The 12,659-nt window shown below is 35.6% G+C and overlaps 3 protein-coding genes across 3 annotated transcripts in view; all 3 read left to right on the top strand.

Moving 5' to 3' along the window:
• Nucleotides 1-88, top strand: part of LOC119665925 — a 2,890-nt gene extending 2,802 nt beyond the window's left edge. Inside the window, exon 3 of the mRNA XM_038075186.1 lies at nucleotides 54-88. Coding sequence (XP_037931114.1) covers nucleotides 54-88 — 35 coding nt within the window. The remainder of the gene's footprint in view (nucleotides 1-53) is intronic.
• A 3,123-nt stretch (nucleotides 89-3,211) lies between these two features.
• Nucleotides 3,212-4,930, top strand: LOC119665924 (uncharacterized protein K02A2.6-like). Its single transcript, XM_038075185.1, has one exon. It carries the CDS (start codon nucleotides 3,212-3,214, stop codon nucleotides 4,928-4,930), a length of 1,719 nt encoding a protein of 572 aa, XP_037931113.1.
• Nucleotides 4,931-9,088: 4,158 nt separating this feature from the next.
• LOC119665923 (uncharacterized protein K02A2.6-like) lies at nucleotides 9,089-10,243 on the top strand. The gene has a single exon (XM_038075184.1). It carries the CDS (start codon nucleotides 9,089-9,091, stop codon nucleotides 10,241-10,243), a length of 1,155 nt encoding a protein of 384 aa, XP_037931112.1.
• Nucleotides 10,244-12,659: the final 2,416 nt, after the last annotated feature.

The raw sequence follows: 12,659 nt of genomic DNA, 5'->3' as shown, positions 1-12,659 counted from the left end.
TATATACATCTATATGTGGTAATATTATTGTTCTTTATTTATTATTGTTTTAGTATTTATTACACTAAAAGTATTTGATTATGATTAAACGTTATTTCGCGCCGTATCACTTCTTTTTTCATCGTTTCATCGCAAAGTAAACATGTCTTCTCTCTTGCTTGTTTCGCACGCAAACCCTTATTTTATAAAAGTCAGCTGTTTCCTCAACAGTAGGGCAGAGTTGCATTTATTCTTTTCCCATAATCGGCCAATCCTGATAGACATTCGTCTCGAATGACCCCTTTTCGCCATCATCTTCTTCGTATGTGCTCATATATTTGGAGCAAGTGGTTGTATTTCTCGGTCCTTCCTTTATACCAATCTTGGATACATCGTAAGTATCGTTAGGTTTTACATTTATTATTTCGTATGGACCTAAGTATTTTGGTTTGAAGCCAGTGCCAAACTGAGTCCGTTTGATTGCTTCCATGTCGCCTTTTTTGTACTTGACAGCTGGTTTACGTCGAGAGTCAAAATCTTTATGATTTTCAGCTTGCACCTTTAGGATTTGCGGCTTAGCTGCTTCTCGTAATTCTGTTCGTTCGCTTTCGAAAGTATATACAATTTCCTTATCGAGTAACTCTTTACTGCGATGGTACGCATTTGTACTTCAAACATTAGTTGAAACGGCGTTGTGTTGATACTTCGGCAAAATGTTGAGTTTATCACTTGCATGATCTATGCGCCGGTACCACTTACTTCGATCGTCAGAGCTCAGCTTTGAAATTATTATGATACTATTTAAACGCTCGACTTGACCATTCACTCTTGGTAAGCCGGTAACACCTAAAACATGTTGTATACTTTGCTCGTCACAGTACTGACAAAATTCTCCGGAACTGAATGCTGGGTCTCTGTTAGAAATAATGCGATATGGATTTCCAAATGTCGTACTTTGAAGCTTGAGTTTTTGCAAAAGTTCTTGAGTTGTTGGATATTGACTTCGTCGGATATAGCCAACAGAATTTCGTATATGCGTCGATGACTGCAAAAATGTGTTTATACTGCTTACTAGTACCTTCAAGTCGACCAAGGTGATCAACGTGGTACGTATAAAGTGGGGATTCTTCTTTTGGAAGCGGATGCAACAATCCATCCAGTTTGCCACGCTTGCGATTGAAAATGATGCACTGAATACAATTTGAGATATGATTCTGTATTTTTTCTTCTAGTTTCGGAATATAATAATCTTTTTCAATTATTTCTTTGCTTTTGCGTATTTTAAAATGACCACGTTTATATGCTTTTCTGATGATTTCTCGCTGTATATTCTGTATTATATTCGCTGCATATAACGAGAAGTTCATCGTTATTAGTTATCTTGAATAACACGCCTCGTTTCAAGAAAAAGTTTTTATACGGCATTTCCTTTTCGAGCATTTCCGAAACTTTACTTAACTCCTCGTCTTGCATTTGGCATTTTTGTACCCTTCTTAACAAATCATCTTCTATGGATAAAACATCATATCGGCTTAGAGCGTCTACATGTTTCATAAGCGATCCACTTCGATGCGTAACCTAGTTATCATATTCTTGCAATAGGAGCACCCATAAAGGCTATCCTTTAAACACTTATACTATCTAGCACATAAACTAGTAGTTTTATACTTGAACTTTTAAACAGACTAGCACTTGAGCTGTTACCATGCGTGATGAAAAGAGAGATTCTTGTTTCAAATCTGATTATTTATTATTGATATTTCTTTTTTTATACAAAATTACAATAAGTGAAATTGATATGTCATTAGAATATAACATACAATAAAATTACAATAAGTGAAATGAAAACAAAACATGCATTAATTTGCAGCATAGGTACAATACAAAAAAACTAAACAATTAACATATTAACAAAAACTGTATTAATTTACAAAATATTACTGAATAAGGTCAAATATGGTACTTTTGTTAGTGCACTGACCACGAAGAAGCTGATATTCCAACATTGCACTTTTGGTAATCAATGACTGACAAAGCGTTGGCCTAGAAACAAAACAAATAGCACTTGAATTGTGCAATCAATATTTGTTACAACATATAAATAAAAATACAAATAAAAATACGACTATTAATATTAAAAATAATAAATAATATGATAATATAAAAACTAAGGCTGAAGTATCCGTTGAGTCCGAGAAAACTTTCAAGTTGTTTAAGATTTTGCGGCATTTTGTATCTTATAAGCGCTTCAATTTTGGATGATGATGGTGAGATCATTTGATTTTCGATCACATGACCCAGAAATTCAACTTATTTCTTTAGAAAGAGACATTTTTTAAAGTTTATTTCAAGCCCGTAATCTTAGCACATATTGAAAACTCTAGATTATTTATTGATTCTTTTTCATTGCTTGCTGGAATGATAATGTAAAGGTAAGATAAAGCAACGCCTCGTCGTGGCATATCTCTAAAAATGGCATTCATATGTCGCTGAAAAACGCCAGGTGAATTTGATAGTCCGAAAGCTACTTTCAAAAATTGATAATTCGTAACCCATTATCAACGCAACGTCAACGTAAAAAAATACGTTTTGAAATCGATTGTACTGAATATTTTCGCGTCTTGTAATCGGTCAACTGCAATGCATTATGAGCGTGACTGCCCATACAAAAATAATAAATGCGAAGACTGTCACTACATAGGCCATAGAAAAGGTTATTGCAAATCGAAAAATTCATCAAAATCAAAATACAATAACAACAACAAAAATAATAGCAATGGTAAAGCAAAAACATTTTCACACAGCATCACAGCTTCTCATCGTAAATATGTTCACGTTAAAATCAACAATGTGCGAATCAAATTGCAATTTGATACTGCATCGGACAATTACGATCAATTACTCTGACTGGGCCGCACCAATCGTAGTTATCAAAAAGTAGCATTCAAAAATGGTAGCATTCGTATTTGCGCTGATTTCTCAACTGGTCTTAACGACGCGCTTGAATCTTACAAGTATCCACTACCGCTTCCAGAGGATATTTTTGCAAAAATTAGCAATGCAACAGTATTTAGTCATATAGACCTTTCGGACGCTTTTCTCCAAATCGAAATTGATATCGAAATCCCAGGAACTTCTCACAATAAACACGCATCTAGGTTTATTTAAATACAAGCGTATGGTTTTTGGCGTCAAAACTTTTCCGGCAATTTTCCAACAAATTATGGATAAAATGCTTGCGGGCTTACATTGCGCAGCTGGTTACATTGACGATATCTTTGTCTCAGGTAGAAACCAACAAGAGCATGACAACAACTTACATGAAGTTCTACAACGTATCTATCAATACGGGTTTAAACTCAAGATCGCAAAATGCAATTTTTTAGTTCCTGAAATTGCTTACTTGGGATATATTGTCAGTAAAGACGGCATTCGTACAGATCCAAAAAATATTGAAGCAATCAAGACAATGCCTGCGCCAACCAATCAATCCGAACTTAGATCACTCTTAGGTGCTATCAATTTTTATGGAAAATTCATAAATCACATGCGCAAATACCGAGGACCATTAGACGAACTACTTCAAAACAACAAGCAGTGGCAATGGACGGAACTTCATCAACGCTGTTTGGATGGTTTCAAGCTAATTTTGTCATCAGAGTTATTATTAGCGCATTACGATCCACTGAAAAACATAGTAGTCGCTGCAGATGCATATAGCTATGGGCTTGGAGCTTGCATTTTTCATGAATCTGACGACGGTTCAATGAAAGTAATATGTCATGCGTCCAGATCACTAACGCCCACAGAAAAACAATATAGCCAAATAGAAAAAGAAGCTCTTGCGCTTATTTTCGCTGTTACGAAATTTCACAGAATGGTTTTTGGGAGAAGATTCAAACTTCAAACAGATCATAAGCCTCTTCTAGCTATATTTGGTGATAAAACGGGAATTAAGGTGCATCAAGCAAACAGACTTCAACGTTGGGCAATTAAACTGATTGCATACGACTTCGGATTAAAGTTTATTTCAACTAACAGTTTTGGGTATGCAGACGTTTTATCACGACTCATACATAACACAATCAATCCTTCAGAAGACTATGTCATCGCTGCAGTAGAGTCTGAAATTGAAAGCAAACAAATTTTACATAACTCACTTGATAAGCTACCGCTTACCAGCAAAATGATTACTTACGAAACAGCTAAGGACAAGGTTTTAGCTAAAATTTTCGAATATGTAACTGAAGGATGGCCATCAAACTGCAACAACAGTGAGTTAAAAGCTTACTTTAACCGAAACGACATATGTATAGTTGACGGATGTTTAATGTTCGGACAACGCATTATTATACCTCAAATTTTCCGAAAGCGTATTCGTAAAGAAATTCACCGTGGTCATCAAGGCATAGGTCGTACTAAAGCCATCGCGCGGAACTACGTTTATTGGTCAAATATCGATTACGATATTGAAGCAATGGTGAAAAGTTGTTCAAATTATGCCGCAGCAGCTAAAATCCCCATAAAAACAACTTTACATCCTTGGCCAAAACCTTCTGATTCTTGGGAACGGCTCCATATTGATTATTCAGGACCAATAGATTCATACTACTATTTGGTCGTAATCGAAGCGTTCTCAAAATGGCCAGAAATTATACAAACAAAATCTATAACAGCAACTCAAACAATTTCCAGCTTGAAAGAAATTTTCGCTAGATTTTGGTTACCGAAGACAATAGTTTCAGACAATGGTACGAATATACGAAGCAGTCCGTATTATCCCATATCAAATGAACAAGCCGAAAGGTTTGTGGATACTTTAAAGCAAGCGCTCAAAAAGTTAAATGGGAAGGGGGTAACTGCTGTAAATCTTCAAATATTTCCACAAGTTTACCGATCAACTCCGAATAAGCAAAAGAGAACAGTAAATCGGCAGCTGAAGTTTTACTAAAAAGAAATATCCGTAGTAAACTTGACTTGATTAAAGATATCGCCAACGAAAAGTGTTTAGTTGATGCATTTGGCCTCTACGAAACAACACAAAGATGTGGTCGAAATAACTAACAGAAATATGGTTTCGACCCCAGCTCAATCTTTCAACGAAGTAACCGAGATTGCAATTCCTCAAACTGAGAAGCACAATGAGGCAGTTGTTCCGTATACCCAACCAAGGCGTACTAGACATCCTATTGACCGTTATGGACCCTAGAATCACCGCATTGGAGATTCAATCTCAAAAGGTTAGGTGTTGGCAACCCTGCCAAGGATGACAGATGACATATAAAGAAGAATTAACATTTTAGTTTTGTCAGTTATTTTGAACTTGTGAAATAATAATAACTAGGAGTTTTTTGTAGAAATAAATATCGAAATTATACAGATATAACAATAAGTTTATGCTCTTTTTCTTTAATAAGCATGCTTGCCGACTCTTCTATATCGAACATCACATCTGTGGGGCATTCTACGTCAATTTCTTATAAAACTTTATACTTTTATCAAGTGTTGTTACTTCTTAATAAAAACATCAGTAGAATCAATTTTGATTTGGGCTTTGTAACAAATATCTTCACCAATTATGATGGGAATGTCAATGCAATTTGTTGACACCACATAAAAGGCTAGTTTGAAGTTCTGATCATCGATTACGCACTCAACGTTTATTTTTTCGTAGGGTTTTATTTTGTTTTCATCTTTCTTCTGTCCAAAAGCTACTTCATGACTTTTAAAGTTGCTAAAACAAAAGAAATTAACAAAATAATCAGTCATGTCTAAATCAAATACATTGTGTTGGACAAAATGTTGCAAATGTATGGCAAGGTGCACGTCTCAATTCAGAATTCGAGTAGGATATCAAAACAAATAAATATTATTTATTATAATATTAAAAATATGATTATAAATATTGTTATAATAAATAAAAGTATTTCATAAAAAAAGTAAGTATGTGATTTTTCGACAAAACATATTCGTATACCTGACAATAATAAACCGGACGGAACTGGATAGGACGGCAATAGCGTGCTGAAGAAAGAATTGGGTTGGGCCATATCACTTTCTGAGTGTTTGATAATATTAGTTGCAGTGGTGCCAACGAACTTAGAAAAAAATACTCGTATCTAAATCCAACTTATTGTCAAATTTTTGCTTGTATTAAGATTGCTGTGATCCATCACCCCAGTTACAAACGAGTGCTAAGTTTTTTAAATCATTCTATCCTAATGACTTAATCACTTCTTCAAGGTATTACAATAGTCTTGTTGCTGTATGATCCAAAAATGTTGTGAATTGATTTCAGCACAAGTAGCAGTGATTTTGTATGCTGAACTTAATATATGAAAGTCTTTTTTGGCCTTTTGGATTAGAGTATAGCAGGGATATAACTTTTTATTACTTTGTCTTACTATTTCATATTGCCTACGAGACAAGTTTGCTTCAATAAACATTGAAAGAGCCTCTAACGTCGACATGGTTTTTTTTTTGATTTTCGTTGTAAGCTTGTTTATATTTGTAAGCACGATTTGGTGAATTAGTAATTTTTTTGAAAACTTGAGAAGCATCTCGCATTTCAACTTGGTACAATTTCATTTGGGTGACTGTAGTAAGATCTTTTGTATCATTATTACATAATTGTTCAGCTTTTCGTCGTTTGCTTCTATCGCTGGACTATTCAAAAGGTTTCAGTGGTCGTGTCATATTCAACAATATTAATAATTATTTTAAATATATAAAGTTGGAAACTCTAGCCTGTAAGTAGTTTAAGTAAATATTGTATAATGTAAAAAAATAAAGTTAGTTGATTAAGATAACTCAAACAAAACAGTGGCGACGAGGATTATAAAAAAAAAAAATTTACCTAAAATGGACGTAGCTGCTTTAAAGGAATTGCTTAAACAGCAACAAGAGTCTACAAATAAAATGCTGGAGGATCAGCGAGCATTCTTCAAACAAATTTTATTACAACAGACTGCAGATGGACAGAGTGTTAATGTGCCTGCATTTCATGCTTTTAATAAGCAATTGCATAAGTGGGAGACATATCTGGAGCAACTGCATCAACATTTTTCGGCTTATTCCGTAAAAAAGGAGAGATTCAAGTCATTTTTTCTGACCTGGGTAGGCACAGAAACATATGATATATTACGCAGCAATTTTGGTGCAAGTGAAATGAAAAGCAATACATTCGAAGACTTGACGCAATTCTTAACCGAATTTTTTCAATCTAAAACACATGTAGTTGCTGCCAGACATGAGTTCCACAAAACAACAATGTCTACAAGCCAGACTTACAGAGAATGGATAACGGATTTGCGAAAAATCGCTCGTGAGTGCAAATTTATTTGCAGCGCGCCAAAATGTGGACATGATTATACAGAAGAAATAATACGAGACAAAGTGATTGTACACACTCCAAAGACATATTGCTTCTGTTTGTATGTCAGTTAATAATATTGTAAATAATTTAGAACAACAAAAAACAAGTGCACAAAATAATTTTATTTCACAAATAGATTCGGTTTTGAGTGTTAATAATTTACCGCATCAAGAAAATAAAAAAGTTTTTATTGACGTTTTAATAGATAATACTCAAATAAAATTTCAAATGGATTCTGGAGCAACTGTTTCGTTGTTGACACTAGATGCTTATGAACAATTAAATAAACCAAAGTGTTGTCCATGTAGAAAAGAATTATTTGATTATGGCAAGAACCGAGAAAAAACACTTGGAAAGTTTAGTGCCGAATTAAAGTGTGGTGAAACAAAGAGAACAGCAACTTTAGTGGTAGTATGCATTCGTAATGGACATAATTTATTTGGCACTGACCTTTTTGAAAAATTTGGATTTGAAATTCGCCAAATTGCTTCCATAAGCAATGATTCACAATTAACGGAGTTATTAATGAGAATTAAAATTGTTTTTGAACCTGGTTTAGGTACAATTAAGCAGGTTAAAAAAAAAATACATTCAAAATCAGACGCAGTGGCTAAGTTTGGTAAAAGTCAACCTATTCCATTCGCTCAAATAAATCAATTTAAAATAGAAGCGCAACGCTTGACTGATAGTGGTATTTGGAAACCAATAAAATTTAGTGAGTGGGCTTCGCCAATTGTATTGGTTACAAAACCAGATGGCTCTCTTCGTATTTGCGGCGATTTCAAAACAACAGTGAACAAACAAATCGATGTCGATCAATATCCATTACCAACGCGAGAAAGCTTACTTCATATTGTCCGATATGGAAAATATTTTTCTAAAATCGACCTGAAGGATGCCTACCTGCATCCTTCAGGTTTTAGCAGTCAATACACCACTAGGGCTTTTCCAATATCAGCGGCTTCCTTATGGAATTGCCAGCGCGCCTGCTATATTTCAAAAACATTTAGAGCAACTTATATTAGGTGTAGAAGGATGTGGTAATTATATTGATGATATAATCATCGCGGCTGAAACGGTGGACCTACATCGTCAACGCTTAGAAAAAATTTTGTCAATTTTGATTGAGAACGGTATTCGTTGCAAACAAAAAAAATATGAATTTTTAGTGGAAAAACTGGAATATTTAGGTAGAACAATTAGTGCAAATGGTATTTTACCTGATGAAAAAGGTGTTCACGCTGTAAAAAAGTTGCCACGCCCAACAAACATTAAAGAAGTCGAAGCATTTCTGGGTAAAGTGAATTATTACCATAACTTTATTCCAAATTTTTCGCAATTGGCCGCGCCTATCAATCATTTACGTCGGAAGAACATCAAATTTGTTTGGGGCACTAAGCAGGAACAAGCATTTGAAGCTTTAAAACGACACATAATAGACGCAACCGAATTATCACATTTTCAAGAACATCTACCATTAGTCTTAGCTACTGACGCCTCATCATATGGAATTGGAGCTGTCCTTGCTCATCGAAATCCAGACGCCCTATTGCTTTCGCATCAAAAACGCTCAACACTCATCAACTTCGATACAGCCAAATCGAAAAAGAGGCACTTTCGATAATATTTGGAGTTACTCGTTTCCATCAGTACTTATTTGGTCATAAATTTATTCTGGTTACGGACCATAAACCTTTAGTAAGCATCTTCAGTCCAAACAAAAATTTGCCATCAATGTCTACACATCGGTTGCAACGTTGGGCAATAACATTGATGTCTTATCAGTTTGAGATACAGTTTCGTAGAACTGCCGATCACTCAAATGCCGATGCCTTATCACGCCTGCCTTGTGGACCAGATCCTGAGTTCGACAGGTTGGAGCATTGTTATCAAATAGAAAATTATGACACACTTATCAACGTCGGATTGCTACAACAGCAGTACAAAGACGATTACATACTAAAACGTGTAAAAAATTTCATTTCGGAAGGGTGGCGGACAAAATTAGCTGATGGCGACATGGATTTGCTTCCTTATTTTCGTCGTAAGTATGCTCTTTTCATTCGAGATGATTTGATTTATTTACAGACAGATGCTACTCGAGTCATTGTACCTCAATCCTTGCATCAGTCAGTTTTAAAGCTTCTCCATGACGGCCATTGGGGCATCGTTAAGATGAAGCAACTCGCTAGGCAACACTGCTGGTGGCCTAATATTGACAACGACATCGAAAAACTTGCTTCACAATGCAGTGTTTGTCAAATTGCGGGTGCAAGTCCGAAACAAAAATACCATGAGTGGCCAAAGCCAGAACGACCATGGCAACGAGTACACATAGATTTTGCTGGCCCAGTGTTCCAGTCTATGTGGCTAATAGTAGTTGATGCTTTCTCACAGTTTCCATTTGTGGTACAGCTTAAAACTATCACCACTATTGACACCATAGCAGCTTTGTCAGCAGTTTTTTCATTAGAAGGACTACCTGAAACTATAGTTAGTGACAATGGACCTCAGCTAACTTCCGACCAGTTCGCTGAATACTGTGCTCGTAATGGCATAAGTCATGTTAAAACAGCACCATTTCACCCAGCATCAAATGGGCTCGCGGAAAGGTTCGTACGTACATTCAAATCATCCGTTCAAAAGAATATTGATGATGGGTTATCGATTAAATTGGCTTTGGTAAAGTATCTAGCGACATACCGAGCTATTCCTAATGCCGAAGGGAAGTCACCGGCAGAATTGTTACATGGGCGTGCGCCACGTACTTTGCTTACACTGTTATCAGCACCACCAAACAACAATAAACCCGTCACTCGTTCAACTAAATTTTCGCCTAACGAAACATTATGGTCGAGGTCCGAAGTGGGTGGAAGCAGTCATTATTAAAAACTTAGGATGCATGGTTTATATTGTGAAAACGTCCAACGGTTACGTGAGACGTCATCAAAATCAAATAATACACCGTTCATCAACGTCAGCAGAAAACAACAGCAAATCTGATTGGTATATGATGCCAACGCCTGTTAGTGAGCAGGAGGATAACAACAACACTAATCACACTAACACTGATGAGCGTTCTCAGATGACTGAACAGATACCACGTCGAAGCGCTCGTACTCGAGCTCAACCTAATCGTTATCAACCTATTTAAAACTTTTATATATCTTTGTACCTTATACATAGAACATATATTTTGAATATATTACTTGAATATATATATTGAATATATTATTTGAATAATATATAATATACATACCTTTAAACCTTATACATAGAACATATATTTCGAATATATTACAATTTTAAGGGGCGAGATGTCATATTCAACAATATTAATAATTATTTTAAATATATAAAGTTGGAAACTCTAGCCTGTAAGTAGTTTAAGTAAATATTGTATAATGTAAAAAAATAAAGTTAGTTGATTAAGATAACTCAAACAAAACAGGTCGTCCTTGGCTTTTGGTTTTACTTGGTACTGAAATAGTTCCTTGAACCCAGTTCTGATTTTTTTTCTATAAAAGCTTATATTTTCCTATGTGAATTTATCAATCTTTGCTTATATTCAATTTTAAACTTTTATTTCACATCTTTAATTTCTTTTACAGAACACTTTTCGATGTCTACAAGATATTATTCAGCAAATTTGACCTTTTCATCAATATATGAGCTTTTGCAGCTGTGCATTATGCTGCTTTTGCAGCTTTGAATTATGCTTAATATATATGCTCTACTTATTTCTGTGATCCCTGAAGTACCTAAATACCAAGTGATAAAATTAAATTATGAAAAGAAAGATAATATTACTTTTTATTAGTTACTAGCGTAAGATGCAAGTCAAACAAAAATTTTTGTTTTAAAATGCTGCACTTTATATCACCTGTGCATGCGAATGAAAGCACAAAAAAAATAAAAAAACCATAATCCCCATAAAAAAATGGATTTTTGGCCGCCTAAATTGAGCAAATACCCCTATGTGCACCGTTCGCCGGCGCGAACACTTCGAAGAAGCCTCTAACCACAGTTATATTACGTCTGCAAACGTAGACACAACGGTATTCCCGCACGCACTACCATTAAGAGTTATACTTACGAGTCCGCCTGACAGAGATAAAATTGCGCAATCCATAGTTCAATTTAAAAACAACAAAGCGGCGGGTATAGACAATCTGCCTGCTGAACTATATAAAACTAATCTCCTAGTGCTAGCTGACACACTCAGACCTCTCTTTGTCGAAATATGGAATACTGAAGTTGTGCCTCTAGAGTGGAAAGAAAATCTGATTGTCAAAATTCCTAAGAAGGGTGATAAGAAGGACTGCAGTAATTGGCGAGGGATCTCGCTCATCCCTGTCGCTTGCAAAATATTCAACAAAATTTTCCTAAACTGCATCCTAGACCCAATTGACTGCCAATTCCGAATAGAGCAAGCGGGTTTTAGGCCTAATAGATCATGCGTGGATCACATCAACAGCCTACGCCTTATTGTAGAGCAGTGCAATAAATTAAACACCCCGCTGTTTCTTGTGTTCATCGACTTCGAAAAAGCCTTCGACTCTATAAACCGAAGCGCCATATGCTCCGCGCTTGAAAGCGTAGGTGTTCCTGAAAAAATCAGAAGCCTTATCAAAGTGCAGTACAGTGTGCCCCACAGTGCTAGAGTCCTACATTGTGGCAGCATTAGCGAGGCTTTTTAGTCGCAGACCGGAATTAAGCAAGGTTGCCTGCTATATCCACTACTATTTGCAGTAACGTTAGATTCCGTGTTGAAAAAAATCAACACCTTGAAGACCTCGACTATGCGTACGACAAAGTTTTATTTTCGTCAAATAAAGAGCATATGCAGGCAAAAATTGATGCCCTTGCAACTACAGCTGCACTTGTAGGTCTACGAATCAACATAAGTAAAACAAAGGCATGCATAATTAAATCAAATCAAGCTCCCACTTTCACAATCAGTAACACCAACATTGAAACCGTTGAAAATTTCTGCTACCTTGGAAGCATAATAAATACAACGGGAGACGCAGCCATTCCCGGCAGGAAAGTAATAAATCATTTAACGAATTGAGACATTTAGCATTAAACAGAAGTACTTGGCGATTCTATGTAAAAAGTTTATGTTCCTGATGGAATACGGCTTATATTATTATCACCGATTTCCTCTGTCGCCTGCATCTTCGAACACAAACTTATGCTCTCGCCATTACAAATTATTCAACAATTTTTTAAACACGCCTCCAGCAAACAATGCAAAATTTGTTCACTCATTTGTATTAAAGCAATCGCTGAAGTGTCAACA

Source organism: Teleopsis dalmanni, chromosome 1, assembly GCF_002237135.1.
Source record: "Teleopsis dalmanni isolate 2A chromosome 1, ASM223713v2, whole genome shotgun sequence".
Lineage (NCBI taxonomy): Eukaryota > Metazoa > Arthropoda > Insecta > Diptera > Diopsidae > Teleopsis > Teleopsis dalmanni.
This window is presented reverse-complemented; position numbering and strand designations above follow the sequence as displayed.